The 26,358-nt window shown below is 40.6% G+C and overlaps 1 protein-coding gene and 1 pseudogene across 2 annotated transcripts in view; one reads left to right on the top strand and one right to left on the bottom strand.

The window, feature by feature from the left end:
* MCM9 (minichromosome maintenance 9 homologous recombination repair factor) overlaps window positions 1–26,135 on the top strand; it is a gene marked incomplete at its 5' end in the record, with an annotated part of 58,971 nt that extends 32,836 nt beyond the window's left edge. Inside the window, 6 exons of the mRNA XM_081094745.1 lie at window positions 8,900–9,074; window positions 14,909–15,111; window positions 16,618–16,821; window positions 18,126–18,208; window positions 18,683–18,828; window positions 22,787–26,135. Coding sequence (XP_080950871.1) covers window positions 8,900–9,074; window positions 14,909–15,111; window positions 16,618–16,821; window positions 18,126–18,208; window positions 18,683–18,828; window positions 22,787–24,227 — 2,252 coding nt within the window. The 3' untranslated portion in view covers window positions 24,228–26,135. The remainder of the gene's footprint in view (window positions 1–8,899; window positions 9,075–14,908; window positions 15,112–16,617; window positions 16,822–18,125; window positions 18,209–18,682; window positions 18,829–22,786) is intronic.
* Window positions 141–621, bottom strand: LOC308520904 (large ribosomal subunit protein eL21-like; annotated as a pseudogene). Its single transcript has one exon. The product of its transcript is annotated as a large ribosomal subunit protein eL21-like (transcript).
* Window positions 26,136–26,358: the final 223 nt, after the last annotated feature.

Below are 26,358 nucleotides of genomic sequence, written 5' to 3' on the forward strand. Positions count from 1 at the left end.
TTCAGAGAGAAAATTCTTTTCCTGGGGGGAGGGTTTCACAAAGTTTTCTTTAATTATTCTTCAGGGGGAAGGGACACCACACTTCCACTCAATTAAGAGAAACATTTTTATCAACACAGAAGTCTTTTTTTTTCCCCCACTTACGCCATGAATTCATTGGGAATGGGTTCCAGCAGCTCAGGCTCCTTTCCACTGGTTCTCACAAAGCGTGCTTCTCTGGGTGGAGCAGGCTGACGCTTCAGTTGAACCCATGTGCCTTTCTCTTTGGCTTCCTTCTTTTTCCGATCATTTTCCTTCACACGTTTCAGGAAGCTTCTTGGCTCTTAGGGAGCTTAATATACTCAATACGTACTTTCATTCTCTTGGCAAGAATCTTGCCCTTCCCTTGCTTGTCCACAGTAATGCCCACTGCATGCTGGGTGACACTGTAGACTCTTCCGGTGTTGCCACGGTAACAGTTGTGGGCGTTCCTTTTTGAACAGCGCCCATTCCCCTGATGTCCACAATGTCACCTTTCTTGTTGATTCGCATGTATGTGGCCAAAGGAACCACTCCATGTTTTCTAAAAGGCCTGGAGAACATATAGCGGGTGCCTCTCCCCTTTCCCTTTGTGTTAGTCATTTTGGCGAATTACTGGAAGATGGCGGTTCCAGCCGAAAGCGAGAAAACTAATTCTTAAGTATCATCTATGCTGGAGTAATTTTCTCTTAGTATAGTGCCCAGAATTTTGAGTTGTCATTCTTTGGGCATTGTTCATACTTAAGTAGGTTGCTTTTGATGAAAACTTTTTCATCTGATGGTCTTTTTAAAATATGTTTTTAATGATTTCAGAGAGGAAAGAAGAGGGAGAGAGAGAAACATCAGTGATGAGGGAGAATCATCGATTGGCTGCCGCGTCCAGCCCCCCTTACTGGGGATCGAGCCCACAACCTGGGGCCTGACGGTCTTTTGAAAGTTAATATTGGACAGCTAATACCAGGACTTCGCACATTTAGGAAAATTATTTAGAGTGGGGGGTCCCATTTTATTGTCAATGGATTAAATAATCAAATAGGACCTACCAAAAAAATGGTTTCCTCAAGCCCAGTTGTTTGTGTGCATTAAGTATGAGTCATACTGTGGTGATATGGTATGTATGTATAGATAACATTTTGATCCTCAAAACATCCTGGAATGGTAGGACGGGAGGGTGTTATCATCCCCACATAACAAAGGAGGACAGTGGTGCTCAGAAACCTGTTCCTTTTATTGCTGACCAAGTGCTTCTCGACTTTTTGTTCACTGTGTCAGATAATACTTAAAGTGGACTTTATGTGTAGAAAAAGCAATTGATACCATTTCCTGGAAGAAATGATATCAATTTCCACCGGCTGGCAGAAATGATATCAGTTTCCACAGGCTGGCAAACACTATAGTAATGACTTGATTAATGAACTCTTGAGGAACAAAGCTCCATGAATGAAGTTGGCCCAGGTATATACTGGGAGTGAGAGGAGGCCCAAGCCAAGGCAAAGCTGTGGGAATCTCCCCATGAGGCACTGCAGATGGTAAGCCTCCTATTGCAGAAGGGATGACTGGGGGGAAAGGGAGAGAGGGTGGAATGAATCCTGGAATGCATCCTCATACTTTATGGTTTCCATATTTATTACATAAAGTGTGTCCTCCTCCCCCATATTTTGCTCCCCCTCTTTAATAACAGTTTCACTGTTTTGTGTTGATCACTACCCACCATTAGGTTACAATTTTATTGAAGATACAAGCTGTGTCTGAGCCCTTATCCATAGCTGGACTATACTGTTAAAAACCCTTTGGATATCTATCAATGAGATTATTGTCCTTTCTGAAGCACCATAATTATGTTTGCTGTTGACAGTTTGTTGATGTTAATATCTTTCTGACCAGAAGAATATTAATGGAAATGCTTAGTAATTATTTTCTGTTTCATGTATCTAGTTTTTTTACCCTGTGTTCTTAGTCCTCTTATATGAAGCTCCTTCTAAACTTGTTTTCCTCCTGACCTCACTCTCCACTTATAATACATCTTCTGATGTTTTACATTCCATTCTTTTCTCTCTAACCGCCCACCTCTCCCATTCATCAGATAACCAGGAGAAATGTGGTCATAGGTAGAGAGAGGATTCAAATCTTTAAAACAGCTCTTGGCTAGACTACTGCTTGCACAAAGCCACTGCTAAACACAGCAGCTTTTTTAGTTGGTTACTATAGAGACAAATGGTATTAAATGGAGATATGCTTGACGGAAGTTAGGCAAGTAAGCTTTGTGAGATTGGATGCCTTATATGCAGGATTGTCTAAAAAAGGTCAAAACTGGAAAAGATAGGAAGGAGAAAGGTTTCACAAATGAGCTGATAAGTAATTAATTGGTGGATTTAGGTTGGTAGTTTTGTGCCTGCTAAAGTCTTGAATCCAGCATAAAAGAACCTATCTCCAAGTACCTCTATTATGACTACATAGTGACTTTTATTTTTAATAACAGCTATGCTACCATGAATTTTTGTGTTCAGATTTCTGTTGGAGGCGCATATGTTTTCATTTTTCTGGGTCTTGAGAGTGGAATTGCTGGATCCATATGGCACCTCCTTAGGAGGAACTACCAGGCTGTTTTCCCAAGTGGCTGCACTTACATTCCCACCAGCAGTGTATGAGCATTCCAGTATCTTCACCTCCCTCCCCACCCTTATTAGTTTTTTTGATTATAGACTTTGGTGATGTGTGAAGTAGAGTCTCATTGTGGTTTTGATTTACATTTCCCTGAGGGCTAAAAATGTTTGACTGTTTTTCATTTGCTTATTGATCATTTGTATATCTTCTGTGGAGAAATGTCTATTTGGATCCTTGGCCTTTTAAAAAATTGGGTAATTTTTTTTATTATTATTGAACTGTAAGAGTTCTTGATTCTAAATACAAGTCTTTCATCAGAGACATATTGATCAGGTTTGGGAAAATTTTCTCCCTTTCTGTGGATTATCTTTTCATTTTCTTGGGGGTGTCCTTTGCAGCTCAAAGCTTTTAATTTGATGAAGTCCAATTTATTTTGTCTTTTTTTGCTTGTGCTTTTGGTGTCATTTCTCAAAAACATTGCCTTATCAAGGGCCATGAAGATTTATATTTGTGTTTTCTTCTAACCATTTTATACCTTTAGCACCTTACATTTAAGTTTGATCTACTTTGAATTATTTTTTGTATATGGTATCAAGAAGGGGTCCAAATTCCTATTTTTATATGTGGATGTTCAATTTCCCAGCAGCATCTTAAAAAATTATTCTTTCCTCAATGAATTGGCTTGGAACCCTTATCAAACATGAGTTAACCATAAATGTGTACATTCATTTATGCAAAATTAATTTTTTTTGTTGATCTATATCTCATGTCATTACTACACTGTATTGATTATTGTCACTCTGTAGTCAGGAAATTTGAGACCTCCAAACCCCTCCTCTCCCCCCCCCCCCCCCCCAATATTACATCTATTCGGGATTCCTTGAATTTCCGTATAAATTTTATGATCACTTTGTCAATGTCTGCAAAGAAGCCAACTGAAATCTACATTGAATCTGTAGATCCCTTTGGGGAATATTGCCATTTTAACAATGTTAAAATTCCTGTCAGTGAACATGGGATGTGTTTTCATTTATTTTAGTAATCTTTCATTTCTTTCAACAATGTTTTGTAGTTTCAGGGTGTAAGTAAGATTTTGTACGTCTTTTGTTAAATTTATTCCTAAGTGGTTGTGTTTTTGTTTTTTTTTATGCTGTTGAAAAGGGAATTAGTATTTTCTTAATATATTTTTGTATTCTTCATTGCATGTATATAGACATATGATTGATTTTTAAAGATTGCTTTTTTATCCTTCAACCTTGCTGAACTTGTTTATTAGTTGTAATAATTTTTTAGTAAGGATAAGATTATTCTATATGCAAGATCATGACATTTGCAAATAGAGATAATTTGACTTCTTTTCCCCTTCCTAATGCCTATTATTACATTTCATGCCTAATTGCCCTTCCTAGAACCTCCAGTACCTTCGGTACAATATTGAATAGAAGTAGTGAGAATGAACATCTCTGTCTTGTTTCTAATCTTAACGTGAAAACAGTCAGTCTTACACCATTAAGAATGATATTAGCTGGTTTTTGTGTAGCTGCCCTTTATCAGGGTCCTAATTTGTTGAATTTTTGTCAAATGCTTTTCCTGCTTCTGTTGAAGTGATCATATGCTTTTTGTGCCTTATTCTATAAATATAAGGATCTTACATTTCTTGATTTTCAGGTGTTGCACTACTTGGTCATGATGTGTAATCCTTTTTATGTATTGCTGAATTTGATTTGCTAGCATTTTGTTGAGGATATTTGTATCTGTAGTCATAAGAGATATTGGTTTTTAGTATTTTTGTAATGTCTTTTTTTAATGATGAGTATGTTACTCTCTAAGCACTGCTTTATATGCATCCCATAGTTGTGGTATGTTGTATCTTCATTTTCTTTCATCTCAGTGTTTTCTAATTTTTCTTTTGTCCAGCTATCTGTTCATCACATGAACACCTCTTTATACTACCTCTGACAAATGGACATTTCATTTTTGCTTAAATAGTTACTTTGAGGAAAAGTTCACTACTTTGTAAGGTAGCCCACTCATTTTTAAACATCTCAATGTATCCAGCATGTAAAACTCTACATGTTGTTCTAGGTTATTTCTTTTGAAGTTGCCCCAGATTTGTTTAATGCTTCTTCCATAGGATAGTTCTCTAAATATATAAACATTATTTTCACTTCTCTAAGTCTTTCTTTAAGGCTAATTATATCCCATGCTATATTCCTTAAATTTAAGGCATTATTAAGATGTCCTTTATAATCCATTTATCCTTTTAAAAAATTATTATTTATTTTAAAATTTAATGTCTCAAAGTAGACATTAAGTCCTAGAATAGGAGTGAGCAATCTCCTATAAAGGGCCAGATATAAATATTTTAGATTTTGAGGGCCATTCAATGTTTGTCACAATTACTAAACTCTGATTGTAATATGAAACTGCCATGTATAATAAGCATGACTGTGTTAAACAACAACTGTTTTTACAGAAACAGGTGTCTGCGCCAGATTTTGCCCATAGATCATAATTTGCTAGATGTTATCTAACCAGTGCAGAACCTAGTGTGATTATATCATCACTTATGAATGCTATTGCATTAATGTATGTTGAAGACTGTATGAAAATATTCTGAGGGGAAGTTAGATAATATTCTCATATTTGCTCCTCTATAAGTAAGTGTTTTACCCTCTGGCTTCTTTCAAGATTTTTTCTTCATCTTTCATTTTAATGTTTTTCCTGCTCTGTGTTTTCTTAGTTTTCTAGATTTGTGGTTTGGTGTCTGACATTAATATAGGGAATATTATTGACTTCAAATATTGCTCTGTTCCTTCTCTTACTTCTTCTGGTATTGCCATTATATAAATTACATGTATGTTATATCTTTTGTAGTTGTTTTCATAGTTCTTGGATATTCTGTTCTGTTATTTCCATCTTTTTCTCTTTGCTTTCAGTTTTAAAAGTTTCTATTGACTAACCTTACTCTCAGATGTTTTTTTCCTCAGCCATGTCCAGTCTACTAATGAGTCCATCAAAGGCATTCTTCATTTCTTTTGTAGTGTTTTTGATCTCTGGAACATCTTTCTTACTATTTCTTAGACTTTCCATCTCTTTGCTTATAACATCAGAGAAATATTGTCAATATTTAATGTGAGAACCTGTAAGAGCTCCTGGAACTAAAACTCACAAAAGTGTGGGAACTCTCTTGCTCCCATGAATGTGTTCCTCTGGAGTTTTTAATTCTCAGAATTGTCCACACTGAGCCTCCAGCAATTTGAGAATTATGGTCACATTTTCCTATCACAGAACAGGTTCCCATGGAGGTTTCTGCTCTAGTAAGTTGTGATTCTCTGTCTTTATGTCTTTCCAATTTGGGGAGCAGGGGTTTGACCTGTGACCTCATTTCTCTGATGGATCTCAGAATTATTGATTTCTCAGTTTGTTTAGAGTTTACTTGGTGTTAAGATGGAGTAGTAACTTCTAAGTTCCTTAAATGCTGGACCAGAAACCAGATGTTTTCTTCCGTAAGTTTTACATTTTTCATTTAGGTCTTTAATTCTTTTTTTTTTTTTTAGGTCTTTAATTCTTATGACTTAATTTTTGTATTACAAAATTAGGTATGGATCAAGATTGATTTTTTTTCTTTTTGTATAAGGCTATCCAATTATTTGTAGGATGGAGTATCCTTTCTCTATTAAATTGCTTTTACTTTTATATACTTGATCATATATCTGTGGGCCTATTTTTTGGGCTCTATTCTATTCCATTGTTCTGTTTATATTCTTTCTCCATTACCACTCTGGATTGCTCTAGCTTTGTAGTAAATCTGGAAATGGGTCATGTGAGACTTCCTACTTTATTTTTTGGTTGACTCTTCTGTTTTCTTTGCTTCTCCATATAAATTTTACAATCACCTTGTTAATTTCTAGAAAAAGAAAAATCTTGCTAGGATTTTGTTTGCAGTTGTATTGAATCTATAAAGCATTTTGGGGACAGAGAGCACTTTGGGGAAACATCTTAAAATATTGAGATTTTTAATTCATTCAATGAATATGGAATATCTTTATTTGATTAGGTCATCTTTAATTTTCTTTAAAAATGTTTTGTAGTTTTTGCATACAGGTCTTACACATCATTTTAAAGATCTATATCTAGGTATTTCATATTTTTGGATGCTATCATCTATTATTTTTAAATTGTAATTTCCAATTTTTTCTCATATATAGACATATGATTAATTTTTGTATATTGACTTTCAAACAGCAACCCTGCTATACTCATTTATTAGTTCTAGCAGCTTTCTTGTAATTTTTGGAATTTTCTACATAATCATATTGTCTGTAAATATATTTTTTAAAATTTAGGTTTCCTTTTCAAGAAAAAGTGTTGAGAGCAAATCTCCTTGCCTTGTTCTGATCTTGAGGGTAGAAGGGGTATGGGACTCAAAGCATTCAATCTTTTATCATTAAGTGTTAGCTGAAGGATTTTTTTAAATACTCTTTATCAAGTTGAAGGAGTTTTGTCTGGTCCTAGTTATCTGAGAATTTTTTTTTTTATTATGAATGATCATTGAGTTTTGTCAAGTCTTATTTCTGTATCTGTTGAGGTGGTCGTTTGCTTTTTCTTCCTCAGTTGATGTGGTGAATTGCATTTATTAATCTTTGAAAATTAGTGTTGCATTCCCAAAATAAACCCAACTTAGTTATGATCTATTATCATTTTATGTATTTTTTAATTTGCTTTTTTTGAGGATTTTTGAATCTATGTTAATGAGGGATACTGGTCTGTAGTTTTATTTTACTATATCTTTATCTGTTTTGGATATCATGATAATGCCGACGTCATTATCTGAGTTGGGACGTGTTTCTTGTTTTTCTACAGTTCTAAAAATTTTGTATAGAATTTGTATTATTTCTTCCGTAAATGTTTGGTAGACTTTATCATGACGTCATCACAGCCTGTAGATTTGTGTGTTGCAAGATGTTTAACTACATAGTCAATTTTCAAAGTAGATATAAGATTATGCAAGTTATCTTTTTTTAAGATAAACTTTGACAGTTTATATATTTTGACAATTTCATTTAAGTTATTAAACTTAGGACATAGGTTGTTCATTTTATTTCTGTATTATTAGTTCAGTATCTGTAGGATCTATAATGGTGTCCTGCCTTTCATTCCTGACATTTGTAGCTTTTTTTCCTTAATCAGTCTAGCCAGAGGTTTATCAATTTTTTTTATCAACAATCCTATGCAATAAAGAGGTAACCCTTACAAGATGGCTGCCTATGACCAGGCCGGCAGGGGGTTAGTGAGGGACGACCAAATGCCTGAACAAGCAGGCTGCGTGGCGCGATCAGGCAGGCAGGCAGGTGAGCAATTAGGAGCCAGCGGTCCAGGATTGTGAGAGGGATGTCTGACTGCCAGGGATCGGGCCTAAACCGGCAGTCGGACATCCCCCGAGGGGTCCCAGATTGGAGAGGGTACAGACTGGGCAGAGGGGACTTACCCGCCCACCCCCCCCCCCCCGCCCCGCACAAATTTTGTGCACCGGGCCTCTAGTAGTTATTATAAATACTCATTATGTATCATACAGCTTGTAAAGAACTTTATTTATATTCTTTTTAAATATTCAAGAAAGAATCTATAAAATATTTTCCATTGTTATCCTCTTTTATAGGTGGATAAACTTAGGTCTCACTATGTTATGAAACTCCCTACTATATGATAGCCAGAATGACAAATCCATATTCAAATCCAAGTCTAGGTGACTCCAAAGGCTTTGTTTTTGACCACTCTGCTTTATTGACTGGTTTAAAGGATAAATTATAATCAGATAAGACCTATGAAGGGAATCCTCTGTAACTGGGAGCAAATTTTTCATTTTCATCATTGGACTAATATTCACTGTTCCCTGTCTTTGGACCTTTTTCCATAAACAGTACATAGTACAAAACCTCTTGTCATAAGATCTCTGGAGATCTGTTAGCTCCTTCTAAAAGTTTCGACCACTCAGTGAGTGTACCTATCAAGAAGAGACAAAATTTGAAGACTTCTGGTTTCCACAAAATACTTATTAATGCCTATTAAAATTTCAGAACATAGGATATTCCGAGACCCTCTAGTAACAACCTGAAATAGTTGTTCTGATGCCATCCATTCTTGGTGGAGTACAAATAAAAGCCTTGATTCTAAAACCTTTCCTGCCCTTTAAATTGTAGGTATTTATTTCCCTTCATAGGTATAAGATAGGCTTTTGAAAATAAAAGCTGACACAACCTGCTTGTTTCCTTAGGTCTGACGGTAACTGCTGTAAAAGACTCAGGAGAATGGAATTTGGAGGCCGGGGCACTAGTGCTTGCAGATGCGGGCCTTTGCTGTATCGATGAGTTTAATAGCCTCAAAGAGCATGATAGAACCAGTATCCACGAAGCAATGGAGCAGCAAACCATAAGTGTTGCTAAGGCTGGGTAAGTGTTAGATCTGTTTGAATCATTGAGATTAGTTAATATCTGATTATGGAAAATGCGAACCTTATTGACCTGTAAGGTATATTTGGTCCTCTCGGAGACACAGTTATCACCCTTCAAAACACATATTAATTTTCCCAGGGAGGTGAATGAGGGAAGTAAAAATTAGTTGTTGGAACAAAGAAAGGAAAACTAAAGTGTAAAATAAATGTAAGTTGATTTAATTCATAAAGGGGACTTATGAAGAGCTTTCAATTCAGGCTCCAACCTATTATCTCATTCAATAATTGTGTGTCTACTCTGTATATTATTATGTTAGGAATTTTGAAAGATTCAAACAGGCAAAACATAATGTCTGCTTTCAATGGTATTCTTGTGAGAATATCATTAATATGTTTTCATTTTATATAGTTGTGTGGGATTTTTACCCCATTTTTGGCATACCCCTCTTTAGAGGCGCAAAGATTGTTTTTGTTTGTTTTTTACAAACATACCATTTATTTTGATTCTTTCCTCTGACCTTTTCTCATCACAGCTTTGAGATATAATTCACATACCAGATAAAATCCACTCTTTTAAAGCATACAGTTTCTTGGATTATAGTATATTCATAGAGTGTGCAACTACCACCACTGTCTAATTCCTGAATGTTTTCATCACCCGTACTCTTTAGCTGTCAGTCCTCATCCCCTCCATTCCATATGTCCTGTCTCCCCTAATCCACTTTCTGTCACTATGGATTTGCCTGTTCTGGACATTCCATGTAAACGGAATCATACAAGATGTAACTTTTTGCATCTGACAACTTTCACTTGGCATAATGTAATGTTTTTAAGGTTCATCCAGGTTGTCATGTCAGTAGTTTGGTTCTTTTTTATGGCCACTACCTTCCCACCATGTGCTCACTCGGCCTTTCCGCAGTGCGTGAGTGTGGGGAGAGTGAGCTGTGTCTCCCTGCTTCTTTTTATGAGGACATCAATCCCATTATGGGGCTCCACCCTCAGCACCTCATCCAAGTCTAATACCTGTCTAAGGTCCCAACTCATATCATCACCCTGGTAGTTAGGGCTTCCGCATAATGAATTTTGGTGGGACACAAATATTCAGTCCATAACAGCCTCCCTTACTTTCCTTTTTAGTTGTGGTTAAAAACACGTAACATAAAATTTACCATCCTAATTATTTTTAAGTATGTAGTTCAGTAGTGTTAAGGGTAGTCACAGTGTTGGGCAACCGATCTTCAGACCTTTTCCATCTTGCAAAACTGAAACTCAATACCCATTAAGCAACAACTTGCCATTTGCACCTTTCCCAGTGCCTGGCGACCACCATGTTACTTTCTGTTTCTGTGAATTTGATGATTGCCTGACCTGACAGTAGCATAGGTTCTTTTACCTTCACTCCATTGGCTGCCCTTAGTATTACAGCCCTACTTAACTGTAAAGGGGGATGGGAAATACATCTTGCTCTCTTCCCAGGGGAAAGGGAAATAAGGCTTGGTGAACATACAGCATCTACCACCACAGCCCAGAGTTAAGTTTGGAAGTGACAGAATGTAGGTGAATAAAGCCATGAGTGAAGACGGGGATCCCCTGTAAAGGCTGTAATGAGAGACTCACACAAAAAGGGCACTTTCTGCCGGGCCTGCAGTGCTGAAAATAATGTGTACAGTATTTAGAAACTGTACAATATTTAGAAGAGTCACTACTGTGTAGGAAAGCTAACCTATGTAGATAAAAAAATGGGACAATAGCTTTTTTGAAAAACAAATGTTTCCACTGCAAATTAACCATAAAAAATATTAGCATGATTAGTTTATAACTGTTGAAGCCTGTGAATATAAGATGACCCTGACTTTTAGAAATACTGAACTAAGTAAAGGTTTATTTCTTGTCACTAATCTAGTGCATATTTATTGAGCATTTAATATGTGATAGACAATATGAGGATTATAACAATAAGTGACAGTCCCTCAAGGAAGATCAAATTTAATAGGAAAAAAGTAAGGTAAGTAAATAAAAGCCTAAAACATCAGGAAGTACTTACTATGCAGGAAGTACTTAGGATTAGACTGTGTCTTTGTATCTGTGTTTTCAAAGCCTCATTCAGTTTTGAATGCAGTAATGTTTGTATCACAGGTCTGCAAGCGCCAGGCTTATACAGTATCTGTCTTCCCTTCTTTCAAATGAGCAGAGACCACTCTGTCCCTCTTGGCACCGTCCCCAGGCCCTTTCTGTGCTACAGGCAGCTGCCTGACTTACTACCCCACACGGTTTCCGCTTCCCCTGCCCACCCCTCTACTTCCATCGCTGGCACTTCTGCTGCCTGCTCCTCAGGCAGCCATTTTGCTTCACATGCTCCTTCCTTAGCCCCCTCCCTTACTCTTGTCTTTATTTTATTTTATTTTTTTTAGTTACCTCAGAAATAATTCACCACCTTCTTTCTCTCTTTGCTAGTCATTTCCTTCTAACACCATGCGCTGCTTTAAGATCAGATACCTTACAGATACCCAGGCGTCTCCACAGAAGTTTCTCTTTGCTGATGCTAATGCTGATAACCCCCATCCGTTGCACCCGCACTGTCTGCTGGGCGCTGTGTTGCGCTTCCTCATCTGCCAGCATTTCTACTGTAAACTAGAGGCAGAGGCCAGCTTTTTGAATTCTCAGTATCGCTCTTTGCACACAGGAAATGGCTTATAAATATTTGTTGACCAGAGAGGAAGAACAATCAATTACTTTCGCCTACATTGAAAATAATTTTAAGAAATTATTTTACATGCAATTGAATTTTATCTCATTGCCAGTATTGCAGCAGTATCCTTTTTTATGATAAATGCCAACGGCCTCACTTCAACATGGATTAAATGTGCTTTGGTGGGATTCATTAGGAACCACTTATTACTTTGTTTTTAGGGCAAACTGGATTTTACCTTTACAAAGCCATTTGGGCACATAATTTATAAGATGTGGACTGTCTGTTCAGAATATTTCCTTTTCAGTAATTTTTCTTAAAAGGGGACTTAGTTTTCAGTGAAAGTACCTTGTTTGTCTTTCTCTCCTTTAATGGGTGTCTTCTTATGCCGTTTACCACACACTAGGATTCTCAAACTTTTCTAGTCTTAGGGCACGAGGTGATTGCTAGAGCCAACTGGAAATAGATCAGGGATTAACAGACGCAGCACATGTCACTGATGCCATGTGCCGTGACTGCTGAAAGGCAGACATGCCACTATAATTAAAAGCAGTCAGCAGCAGAGCAATGTATAGGGGAAAACGTTACATTTGTGATTGTCAACAAATATGCTGTATTACCTTGAGGACTTGCCCATCATTAGTAAGTTTAAAAACAATATCTAAGTCAGGCATACCCATACCTATCTTGCCACTGCTCCATTTAGGACAAGCAATTCAAACTCAAAGGCTAACATGGGCCAGATAAATAGAGTTTAAGTTTATTGGGCTGCAAAAAAACAAAAGCTTCAATTTTCATAGAAACATAGGTTCATTTCGATAGACATGCTGAATACAAAGGGCTGACATAAAGAGAAAAATGGTAATTGGCGTACGGCGATACCGTTTTCATTGGCTAATCAGGGCTATATGCAAATTAACTGCCAACTAAGATTGGCAGTTAACTGCCAACAAGATGGCGGCTAATTTGCATATGTAGGCACAATGCAGGGAGGCGAAAGGGAAAGCAGGAAGAAGCCCCCTGCCACTGACAGTGATCGGAAACCCAGGGGGGAGCTAAGAGCTGGGGGGCAGCCATGATCGGAGAATCAGGCGCCTTTGCCGCCCTGGCCAGTGATAGCAGGAAGTAGGGGTGGAGCCAGCGATGGGAGCTGGGCACGGTCGAAGCTGGCAGTCCCAGGAGCTAGGGGTCCCCTGCCTGGGCCTAAAGCGAAGCCCACGATCGCGGCGCCCCCCGCTGCCACTGCAGGTCCCCGCTGCCCGGGCCTGACGCCTAGGCCAGAGGCGTTAGGCCTGGGCAGGGGCGGAGCCTGCAACCGCGGGGAGCTGGGGGTCCCCTGCCCAGACCTGACACCTCTGCCGGAGGCCTCAGGCCTGGTCAAGGGGCCGATCCGGTGATTGGTGACCGGAGGGTGATGAGGGTCAACTCCTCTGGCCGAGGCATCAGGCCTGGGTGGGGGGCAGAGCCTGGGATTGGGGGGATATGATGGTCCCCTTGCCCAGGCCTGAAGCCTGGGTCAGAGGCGTCAGGCTTGGGCGGGGGGTGGAGCAAGCGATCAGAGGGAGATGGGGGTCCCCTGCCCAGGCATGATTCCTGGGCCAGAGGCCTCAGGCCTGGGCGGGGGCCAGAGCCAGTGATCGGGGGGAGATGGGGGTCCCCTGTCCAAGCCTGACACCTCTGGCGGAAGCGTCAGGCCTGGGCAAGGGGCCAATCAGGCGATCGGAGGGTGATGGGAGTCAATGCCTGAGGGCTCCCAGTATTTAAGAGGGGGCAGGCTGGGCTGAGGGACACTCCCCCCCCACACACACACCCAGTGCACGAATTTCGTGCACCAGGCCCCTAGTCGTTAACATAAAATAATATAACATTTTAATAAAAATTAATATTTTTTCTTGAACATTAACTTACCAGACACTGAATAACTGCACAAATTAATAAGTGTAATGCAAATAAACCGATTTTTCTTGTTCTTTGAAAGCAAAGTATTTCCTGTTGCGCACACCAAACAAGTCAGTCCAAGACTAATGATGTGGCCATCAGCTGCTAAAATATTCCCTGCTGGTATTAGAGAAATGGTGCACCTGCACAAAAGATGCATAAGGGAAATGAATGCAACACGATTATAGTAATCAGTCATTAACGAATGTTGTAGCTCCTTATTAATAATTATGTATAAAGGATATTGTAAAAATTAAGTTACAAAATTTTTATTAAAGTGTTTCTTACATACCATTATATTGGCTGGGCTGCAAAAATATTTGTTGTGGGCCGCATGTGGCCCGCCGGCTGCGAGTTTGACATGCTTGGTTTAGGACTTCATGCCTCTTCCTGGACCATTGTCCTCGTCTCCTCGCTGTGTCCATCCATGGTCCTCCCCATCTAACCCACCCACCACTCCCAGGCCCCTTCAATCTTCCCTTTGCTGTTACTCCTCAAAAACTCGATGCTAAACAGCGTTTATTTTTCCTCATTTCCCCTGCTTCTTTCCTCCCTCTCTTCATCCCTCCCTCCATCTCTCTATTTTTATTTTTTTGTTTCTTTCACTTTTAGAAAAATCAAAACAAAGTGACACACAAAGTTTTTGCTTCAACCAACTCAAAATTCTATAAAATCACTCTCACCTCCACCTTCACCCTCTCCATGAATATATATATATTCTCCACTTAAAAAGTCCACATCATTAAGGGCCCGGTTCAAAAGCTACTTTGTAATGTTCTCCTGATCATCACTTCCGTCCACATAGATGAATAGATATCAACTTTATTTCTCCTGGGGCCTTTATACTTCTGGAACTTACCATATCCTTCTTTGTCTTACCATTATAGCTAGTAGATTACAAGCTCCTTACGACAGTATCCATGTTTGGTTTACTTTGTGTGACTCTTAGCACCCAGCAGAGGGTGTGCGCATAGCAGTGTTATGAAAAATGTTTATGAGCGTTTACTTCTCTACAAGATAGGCTAGTGTAAATGTACTGGGTTGGACTTGGCGTTTGTGATACATCCTGATATCATTCCACATTTTCTTTTACATAAGTTTCCCTAGATTTTCAAGATGCGAGAGAAGCCCCTTTATTAACAAGTTTAATCTTGCTTTTTATTTGAATCTCAACAGTCAGTGAGTTGTACCCTCTCTTTTGGTAGCCTCGTGTGCAAGCTGAACACAAGGACCACCATCCTGGCAGCAACTAACCCGAAAGGCCAGTATGACCCGCATGAGTCTGTGTCTGTGAACATCGCCCTTGGCAGCCCACTCTTAAGTCGATTTGACTTGATCCTGGTTTTGCTTGATACCAAGAATGAAGACTGGGATCGTATAATTTCCTCTTTTATCTTAGAAAACAAAGGTATGTGGAGACAAGCAAATTATTGACAAAGAAAAAATGTAGACACAGCCAAATGAAATTCTCTTTGAAGAAAATTAAATAAATACCCAAGGTACCCTACTAATGGGCAACAGAGAGTTGCTTAGACTGAAAGCAGTGAGAGGACCAGTTAGTGAGCCAGAATAATGGGTAGGAAGTAAAGGGCCCTTCTCTGTCTGCCATTGATGAGCTTATGGTTGTGAATATGTTTTTGTGATGAAAGGGGGGAAATCTTATGACATATAATTATTACTTCTTGCATGCAAAGAAAACTGGGTTGAATTATGAAACAGAAATCTAAATATAGGCTTCTCTTTCAATTAAATTTGATTTACTCAAGTATTACTTAACTAGAGGCCCGGTGCACGAATTCGTGTACTGGTGGAGTTCCTCGGGGTGGCCTGCAGAGATCGGGCCCCAGCTCAGGGCCCCAGCCTCGTACCCCCAGCTCGCACCCCCAGCCCCGCAGCCCCACAGCCCCGCCTGACACCCTGCCTTGGCCTGGTGCCACCCCCTCACCTGCCCCACCATCCTGCCTGCAGGGCGATCAATCGGGGCTGGGCCCCCTGCCCGGCTTCCTCAGCACCTGGGAGCCAGACAGCAGCCCTGACCCCCACTGCCGCCACTGGTTGCTGTCTGTGGGGCAATCGGCAGGGCCATCAGGCCCTCGTTCCCATCTGCCTTGGCCTGGTGCCGCCCGCTCATCTTCACCATCCTGCTGCAGTCCTACTCTCATCCGGGCCCATTGAGGCTGGCAGCACCTCCACTGCCGCCTGCTGCCAGCGTCACGTTGCCAACGCCCGCCATGTTCTGCACCACCCCCTGGTGGTCAGCGCACATTATAGCAAGTGTTTGAACTCCCTGTCAAACAACCACCTGAGGGGACAATTTGCATATTGGGTTTTTTATTATATAGGATACTATAGGGTAGACCAGAATTATTCAGAATTAACCCCTGTAGGAAGCTTACCTTTATTAATCTTAGATCCTAAGACTGTTTGTTTTAGAACTACTGTATATGCTGTGCAGAAACAGGTCTAGATTTCAATGGCCACCAACCTAAAGCTAATCCTTTTAAAAACGTATAAGACCTTGGCCAGTGTGGCTCAGTTGCTTGGAGCATTATCCCATACACCAAAAGGTGGTGGGTTCGATTTCTGTTCAGGGCACATACCCAGGTTGCAGATTCAATCCCTGATCAGGGTGTGTACAGGAGGCAACCAATCAATGTTTCTCATATTGATGTTTCTCTCTCTCTCTCTCTCTCTCTCTCTCTCTCTCTCTCTCTCTTTCCCTCTCTCTCCCTCTCTCCCCCGCCCCCTTTCCAATCTCTAAAATTAAAAAAAAAATCCTGTCATATTTGAGGGGATGATTGGGAAGGCTAGAAACTTTATTTAAAAAAATAGAGTATAAAAACTTTATCAAAGCCTTTAAAATGAGATGTTTGCCTGTTCTTAGAAATTACTGACCCACACCTAATATGTACAGGTTACCCAAGCAAATCAGAGAAGCTGTGGAGCATGGAAAAGATGAAAACCTACTTCAGCCTCATTAGGAAGCTTCAGCCCACGCTGTCTGACGTGGGCAATCAGGTTCTCCTCCGGTACTACCAGATGCAGAGGCAGAGTGACTCCCGGAACGCCGCCCGGACCACCATCCGCCTGTTGGAGAGCTTGATACGATTAGCAGAAGGTTTATTTCATTCAGCAAATGAATTTTTTATGGGGTTCCCGTTATGTACAAGGAATGGGGGTTGACACCATGAGCTCAAAGATGAATGATCCCTACTCTAAGGTGCTCACAGGTGCTTATTAAAGTAAAGGCTCTGAGCTATGAAGCCTCCACTCTTCTGGGACAGTTATGGGTGTGGAGTGAAATGTAGTGTCATTAAGGAAGAGGAATCTTTGTGTGGCTCAGGCTTTGTGATGGCTCCTGTAACTTACGGTGTCATTCAGTTCGTACTTACTGAGGTTTTGTTTCTCAGTGGCAGTCCGTTAGCATTTGGGTGAGATACTGCCTTGTTTGGAATTGTTTCCTATGTAGCAACCCACCGCTAACATAATGACACCAAGTTAATAATGCCAGGCCCTCGCCCAGTGATGGCGAACCTGTGACACGCGTGTCAGAGGTGACACGCGAACTCATTTTTTTGGTTGATTTTTCTTTGTTAAATGGCATTTAAATATATAAAATAAATATCAAAAATATAAATCTTTGTTTTACTATGGTTGCAAATATCAAAAAATTTCTGTATGCGACACGGCACCAGAGTTAAGTTAGGGTTTTTCAAAATGCTGACACGCCGAGCTCAAAAGGTTCGCCATCACTGCCCTAGCCCATCCCTAAGGCATGAGAGACATGCAGACTTGCAGCTAACATGCATCTCAAGATGTTTTCTTTAACATTGGCTTTTACATTTAGCCCTTGTTTTAATAAATCAAAAAATTTAACATGAACTGACTGTACCATGTGATAACATTATGTATGCTTAATAAAAAGTTCTATAAAACAGATGCACTTAACTTCTTTAAAGATTTGTAGCTAATATTAGAGCAAGAAATACATAAATTTTATGCTCATGAGTTTGGTAGTTTTGAAAAGCTCACAGATAAAGAAAATTGCCAGAGATGAGAAATGAGTTTAATTTTGTGTGTTTCTATAATAGACTAGAAAGTGAGGATTAAAAGCTGTTGAATATTAAACATATGCTTAGGTAGCCCCTTTCTTTGCTGGAGCCCAGAGTGCTTTGCATAGAAATACACAGAGTTGCCATGGGCTGTGCAGAAGGATGTGGTCCTTTATTACAGGAACAGCCTTAAAGCGAGTTGAACTTAGACTTTTGTGCTTATTCTGGGAAAAATTAATTTGTTATTAGTAGCTCATTCATAACATACAAATTTTGGTGGGGGATCAGGTAGAGTACTGCATTTATCACCTCAAATATTTATTTTAAGCATTTCTGTCTTCATGCTTTAAAATGCCCCTTGTTTTCTCAGCTCATGCTCGCCTGATGTTTCGTGACACTGTGACTCTAGAAGATGCCATTACAGTGGTGTCAGTCATGGAGTCCTCCATGCAGGTGAGGGCATTGGGTGCTAATATCTGAACTGTAGTCACAGGCATCAAATAAAAGACAGTTTGTAGCATATCAGGAGCTATTATTTAAATGATTATATTCAGACCTAATAATTTCTGGAAATATATCCAAAGGAAACCATTTAAAAGAAGGAAAAATACTGTCATGAAAACATTCTCTGCCTCAGTATAATGGCTTTTCCCATCGGTGTAAAGTGGTGGGTCTCAGTCCATCTTCTCCTTGACACACCTGAGGGATGGTCATGGTCCACTAGTGAGAGTGTGGCTTCGCAGAGCGATACTTGCCAGCAAGAACCAGGGGAGGAGATTATTGAAATTTAAAAAATGCCCAGGTGATTCTAATTCAAGGTGGGAGTGTGGAGGGCTGGGCTCGCCATCTGGGACCAGTGGTGCCTAGTGTGGACTTCTCTGCAGGCTGGCCCGGTGACTCCCTGTGTTCTCCATTCCTCACCCTCAGGGAGGCGCACTGCTGGGAGGCGTGAACGCACTCCACACTTCCTTCCCTGAAAACCCTTTGGAGCAGTACCAGAGGCAGTGTGAACTTATTCTGGAAAAGCTGGAGCTGCACAGCCTCCTGAGTGAAGAGCTAAGAAGACTTGAAAGGTGAGAAAAGAAAGCCAAGATAGGCATGTAATGGGAAATCTTCATTTGGCATTTAGTGAAACAAAGGAAGTATGCATTAAGTGGAAAATCTGTCTGTGCTATCTCTAGGGGATTGTTTCAGTTACCTATTGCTTATAATCAGCTACCCCAAAACTCAGTGGCTTAAAAAAAGACATCACCCCCATTATAGTGCTCATTTTCCTAGGACAGTGGTCGTCAAACTCATTAGTCAACAGAGCCAAATATCAACAGTACTTCTTCAAAATAGACTCCCCCAGGCCAAAAACCGACTTCTGCGCATGGGCCACGAAGTTTCAGTCGCGCTGTACATGCGTGCCTGCACGTGGTATTTTGTGTAAGAGCCACACTCAAGGGCCAAAGAGCCACATGTGGATTGTGAGCCGAAGTTTGCTGACCAGGGTCCTAGGAGACAGAAATTCAGGAGTCTCACAGGGATGGCTCATCTCTAATCAACATAGTAGCAGCTGGAATTACACACCTGCATTTAACTGGCAGCTCAGCCGGTTTCGGATCATCCAGGATACTTCCATCACATGTGTGATGTCTTCACTGGGTGGCATAAATGTCTGGGGGCTGGCTGGGCTCTCTCTGCTGTAGGGTAGTCAGAATTCTGCCATGGTAGCTTAGGACTCCAGTATAGCAAGAGCCTGAGCTGCCAGGCCTCTTACGGGCTGGGCCAGGACTAGAGCAGAATCATTTCTGCCACGTGCTATAGGTTAGAGCAAGTCACAAGCAAAGTGAAAGGAAATAGACACCACTGGGTGATGGGAGGTGTGGCATAGACATACGGGAACGGAGGACTTGATGGCTACCATCTTTAGAGACCACCTTCCTAAGCTACATCTTCTGGACTTGCTGCTTTGGTGAACCTCATGGGGAACACTGGTTGTTCGCTATATCGATGTTGTAAACTATATATAAATTTACTCTGTGTAGTAAAATGTAGAGCGCTGGGTCTCCATTACGTGAGAAGCACTAAGGTAAGCTACCTACAGTTCACACCCAGTATGCTCAGTTGCTGCGGAACCAAGACACCTTGGTGAGTCGCCTCTGTCATGTTTGCTTTCACCACTTCTTCCTCTTCTCTTTCGTTGGCTCCCTGTACAAACCAGAGCAACAAGGCGCTGGGACTGCTCTTAAGAAAGAGGAAGTTAGATTCCAGGAGCCATCTATCCCAGCCCAGACCCCAACACAAAGTATCGACTTGGCCTCACCGTCTTCCCTCACCAGGAGAGGACGTGCACGGGAGCTTACGTAAAGAATCTTAGTGCTAATTAATATTTTAATTTTATTCTTATTGTTCCTAAAGCTCCCTTCCAAACATAATAAATATTTGCTATTAGTCCTGAGGTAACCCTGGTGAAAGAAGACGACAGGTAGAAGACTGAGGCGCAGGATGGTTGTAGGGGCCTAGGCTGGTATGCTGGGCAACTTAGGAATAGAGATAATTCTACTGACCTCCGCCTGGTTCCTCGGCGGCGGTTTTCCTTTGCTGCGCGCCCAAATCCATGACCTTTAAAAATTTACATATCTAGTAGACTTAAAAAATCCTCAGTGAGAATGATGTATTTTATTTTTTTAAATATATTTTATTGATTTTTTTACAGAGAGGAAGGGAGAGGGAGAGTTAGAAACATCGATGAGAGAGAAACATCGATCAGCTGCCTCCTGCACGCCCCCCACGGGGGATGTGCCCGTGACCCAGGTACATGCCCTTGACCAGAATCGAACCTGGGACCCTTCAGTCCGCAGGCCGACACTCTATCCACTGAGCCAAACCGGTCAGGGCATGATGTATTTTATTTTAAAGAGGGAGATCATCCTACTGGTTTGGAACATCCGAACAACTCGGGAATGACAACAGCAATGTTTCAAAACTCACCTTTTTAGGACTTGTTACAATGCAGACGTATGGGAAGGAAAGCGCATCACCTGAAGAATTGTTGCCTGGAACTGAATGTTGCATGTCCCTATATAGATGAGCTTCTAAAAAAGCTAGACTGTAAGGCTGTGCCTGTGAAGCAGGAGTGAAGAATGGCGAGTGTATCCATTTGAGTATCTGCATGATCGCTTGAGTGGCTGGATAATTGACCTGAGTTTGGTTATTGGTGTTGCTCTCGAAGCTGGGGTCTGGGAATGGGGTGCGTGAGGAAGTAGAACAGCTGCAGAAGAAGAATGTGGGGGCCCTGGTGGGATTGCTGACTGTATTAAGTAAAACACTGAGAATTCTTGTCCTGGCTTTCTCTCCTATTTGTTTCTTCCCTTCATCCAACAGAATTCTCTTTCTGATTTATAAAGCTCAGCACAGCCTTCCTGGAGACGTGTGGGGCTGGCTTTGTCCTACTAATGCACCAGGTGCCAGCCTCGGTAAACTTGCACTTTGTATAAAATCAATCCCCTGCCTTTGGTCTCCTGGTTTTTTAATGGCCCAGAGCATAGTGTTAAGACCAAAGCGATTCCTTCGGTTCTTTTATGGTTTGATGTCACAGATTCTTTTCAGGCCTGCCCTGGGCTTGCCTTGGCTTTTGGAGACACTGCTTGTTTAGACTGACCATAAACGGATCATTTTGACTACCAAAAACATGTTGGATTCGGGAAGGGAAGGAACGCGAGGCTCAGAATCAGTTATGTGATAGAAAAATAGCAATTGGACTATCCAAGTTCAGAACGATTTTCCTGCAAGGAAAAAAGGGGGAAGAAGAAAAAAAGAGTAGGTGATGATCTGAAAGATAGGATTTGGCCTTAAAATGTTCTTTTCTTCTAGTATCTCTTTGTAATGTAGAGGTCTGTTGGGTATTGATCCTCAAAGCAACAAAACCAGGTGCCCCACAGATGAAAGTGCATTACCTATAGAACACAATCTAAAGCTAATCTTAACAGTGGGAAGGCCCCAAGTAGCATACGGTATATCCCCTTAGGTAAGGGTTCTCTGTTCCTTAAGGAGATCACATATCAATCATAAAACTATGTGTATTTTTATCACACTTTCCTTCTGGAAAATGCTTTTAGTGACATCCTGCCTCAAATGGTGGCCATTCTACCCACCTCTAATCAGAGTGCAAAGATGCCATCTTTCTAGGAAGTTTTAGTAAAACTGTACTTTTTATGTAGGGGAGAAGTTAATTCCCAAAGTCAGAATTGGACTAAAATAGTGGGCTAAATTATTATTGTACCCCTGAAAACTTCCTGTCTTTTAGGACATTATTATGGAGCTTTAATAATTACTAGTATCCCTGACCTCACCTTGCTGCTGAAAGTATACTAGATAGTAGTAACTCTGAAAGCTACTTGGTTTTTTGTGGGATTTTTTTCCCAAAAAAATATTTTTATTGATTTCATAGAGGAAGGAAGAAGGGGAGAGAGAAACATTAATGATTAGAGAGAGAGAGAATCATTGATTGGCTGCCTCCTTGACCCCCTAGTAGGGTTCAAGCCCGCAACCTGGGCATGTGCCCTGACTGGGAATCAAGCCATCACCTCCTAGTTCATAGGTCAACACTCAACCACTGAGCCACACCAACCAAATAGAGCTACTTTCTTGATCAGCAATAAGCTACTGTGCAAATAGCTAACAGTCTGTATTGTAGTTACACATATAACACGAGAGCTAAGACTGAGCATTTTTACATTGACCTTCAAACTATCTTAAATGAATTAAGTGGACTTTCAGAGAGAAGGAAAATGTAGGCAAACTCAACACTTCATTTTTTAAATTTTACTTCAATTTAAGGCTAAATTAGAATGATTATCAGGTCACTTAATCTCTATTCTAATGAAAACATAATTCCCTCTTGCTGTTTTTAGAGATTGTATTTGGTATTAACCTGGAATTATGTTGGGTTTATCCCTTTAGATGGCATCTCAGACACTAAAGAAATGAAAAGGGTAAAGCAACTTTCCTTCCCTTCAATACATGTTTTCCTTATTTCTGCTACAGGTTACAGAATCAGAGTGTGTACCAGTCCCAGCCAAGGACAGAGGCAGAGACAACTCCAGGTTCCTCGGGACATGATCCAGGAGGAGAATCCAAATTCAGAACGTCAACACAGCAGGAAGTGAACTGTGGTATCCCTTCCTCTTCTACCGGAGGCAGCCCCAGGGGAAGCCCACCTCTTGACCCTCCGCCCCACCTGGGGCCGAATAGGTCAGCACGTAGAAAAGATTCAGCTCAGCACGACAGCAGAGATGCTGGTTTGGATTGGTTTGACTCCCTGACAACTCATCGGATTGAACCGAAAAACACCGTTTCTGTGTCTCCTGGTCCCAAAACAACTGAGCGGAAAGTGGTTTTGAAAAAATCCAACAACACATCTCAGGGTAAAGAAGAGAGGGAGCCAGACCAAAGGAGCAAATTGGAAACTGGACTGCTTCCAGCACCAGGAGAGACAGGAGCTCCACTGAGGCCAGAGAGTGTTAAGGGGAAAAAGGGAAAAAAGGCAGCAGCCGTTTCTGAAACAGCAGGAACTGCTGATGAACCAGACTCGGTGCTGACTCATCATGTCCCCAGGAAACTGCACAGGCTGCGCAAGGAGAGGGCCCAGGAGTTGTACAGCAATCCTGCCAGGCTGCCTTCACAGCCTGTAAGCCCTCTTCACTCTCTATCCATCCCTGTACGTGGCCCAGAAAGAAAGAGACAGAAGTCCCTCCCTCGGGTGAAAGAGCCTAAACCTGAAAGTGTTGAGAGTTCGGGTGCCCCTGTGGCCAAACTAGCAAAATTTACTTTCAAACAGAAGTCAAGACTGATCCACTCCCCTGAGGACCAAAGCCTTGTGTCTCCTGGCAGAACTGACCTAGCAGTTCGGAGTCCGAAAATTTCCCAGCATGGAACAAGGGGAGAAGCAGCTCTGTCGGTGAAGGGTCCAGAAAAGTTGACCTCAGGAAAGGGAGGCTCAGATCTGCTGCAGGAGAGGACAACGGGGCTGTCACAGCAGTCATCAGGGAAAGACAGGTCAAGAGCAAAGCGGGCATGTGGCCCTGGAAAGAGAGAGATTCAGCCTGAATTTGAGCTTGGGAACGAGACTGGGCATTTACCTCTCACTGGTGAGAGAGACAAAAAGGAAGGGCTTTCGTGCAGTAATAAAAGCAGCAAGGTTCATGCTTGCACATTAGCCAAGTTGGCCAACTTCTCCTTTACTTCCTCCCCTGAATCCAAATCAGCATCCCTGCCTCCTTCTGAAAGTAAGAACTCGGGTGAGAGAGGCCCAAGCCCGCCTCCCACCACCACAGCTACAATGCTTGGCAGGAAAAGGAAAACTTTTCAGTTGGAGGGGCCCCCTGAGAAACCCAGTCTTTCCAAAAAGTCTCTCTTTACTTTACCAGAACTAGAAGACGAAGCATTAGATTTTGATTGGGATGAAGAAATGAGAAAAAAGCCATAATCATGGAAAGTTTGCTGGTCAAATTGCATCTTTCCCAACTCGACACAGTACCTTTGGGATACCTACATGGTATTTATATATGTCCAGACTATTGGCCATGTTGAGTGCCATTCTAAATACCAGCTCCCCAATCACATTTTGTAATTTCAGGTTTATCTTCATGATTCATCAAGTTGTTTAATCCTTATAGATTTATGTGATACCAGCCCTTGGATTGAATTCACATTGTGCGTAATTTTGCTGAATGGAATACTTGCATTCCCAAAGATGTTTGTTTGTTTTGTTTTTAAGGGGTGGGTCTTCCCCGGATTCCTTCTTTCATTCACTCAGGAACAAATGTCAGGATAGTAGAGCTAACAAGATAGGCGAACTCTTCTAGTTTTTCCTTTTTTAAAACCCATGATGTGCCAAGTGCGGTGAATATTTATTATGATTTGACAGAGTCGTATGATTTTTCTAGTATTGTTTTTGTGTTTATTATGGGTAAGAGTAAAGGTGACTAATGCTTTTCTTTCTTTGAGAGGCACCTCACAATTCCATGGTATTCCTAAAGATCTGGCAACTGGTCAAATAGCTTTCTGAAGTAGTGGCCTTTGAGTTTTTCTTTCCTCTTTCAGCCAATATTTTGTGCTTCAGATTATTTTTATCTTTTGGGGACTTCCCTTCAACACAACTTCAGTCTTGTCATTGGAAGGAAAGAGAGTATGCAGTTGTCCCAATCATATATCATTGCATCTACCCAAATAGTTAATATGGAAATGTGATTCCTACTATTGTGACTCATTTGTCTTTAAATCCAAACAAATGACTGTATTTGGTAGTAATAGACAACCCAAGCTGTGTCTTAAGTCCTTTAAAGTCACTCTTTCTTTGAATTCTAGCAGAGGCTCTTAGGAATTCACAGTTGCAGGATTTATCTTCTGAAGTATGAATTTGTAAAAAAAAAAAAAAAAGATTATTTCATTGTCTGAGGGATTTTTAGACATGCAGAATACTCAAAACTGTATGTACTTTGTTTAATGATCATTGCATTAAATTTACACAGAAAAATTTAGGTACCCGAGTTTTTCTTCAGCATTTATTTAAGCATTAATTCCAAAAGTGACTCATTAAATTTTCTGAAAAATTTTAAGCTATGAGTACAAACTTAGTGTGAATGGGTCTTTTGAAATCTTTAAACACCTCAAACAGCTGATAAAAGACATACATAAGCAGTGATTTATAATTTCTTATTGCACATTCTCTTAAACCCATTCTAAAACATCAAGACTATGGTTTTGAACATTTCTTTATTATTTCTGTGTTAGTAACCTCATTCTTAGTATGAGTCTTATGTAATATATTCCTAACCTTTCGATATTAATACTTTCCTGGGTTTTAGTATTTTTACTAGAACTTAAGGGAAAAGGAAAGAATTTGGGTTATTGACTATTTGATTCTTGGACTGGACTGGTTCTGATTGTGTAAACTAGGGTAATTCAGTTAAACCTGAGCCACAGTGTGGGGCTGACCGTTTTGTTTTGCTTTATTTATGGTAAACTTTTTAAATACCTTTATTACAAATTTTTGTCTTTGAAACTTGGTGTCTTTTGCAGTAATGATGTATTAAGCTTTACATAGATGATAACACCTAATCTCTGGCTTATCATTTAGGGTACTTTGATCTGTTCTTTTTTGTCATTTAAAATGGTTGTATTCCTGCCTGGCCAGTGTTCCTCAGTGATTGAGCATTGACCTATGAACCAGGAGGTCATGGTTCGATTCCCAGTCAGGGCACATGCCTGGGTTGCGGACTCAATCCCCAGTGGGGGGTGTACAGGAGACAGCCAATCAGTGTTTCTCTCTCATCAATGATGGTTCTATGTCTCTCCCCCTCTCCCTTACTCTCTGAATCAATAATAATATGTTTTTTTTAAAAAAAAGAAGGAAAGAAAAAATGTATTCTTTATCAGGAATCTTGATTCTAGGGCTTTTATTTTTTAGCAGTAAGGGATTTGGTTTATGCAATTAACTTGTCTCTTCAGGACTTTGAATAATTCATATTTTACAATACAGTGTTGAACTGTCTCTCTTTCTTAGTGATTGTATTTGACCACCATGTCACTTTCTACCTGGTTATTTCTTGTACTCA

Source organism: Myotis nattereri (genome assembly GCF_964212035.1).
Source record: "Myotis nattereri genome assembly, chromosome: 6".
Classification (NCBI taxonomy): domain Eukaryota; kingdom Metazoa; phylum Chordata; class Mammalia; order Chiroptera; family Vespertilionidae; genus Myotis; species Myotis nattereri.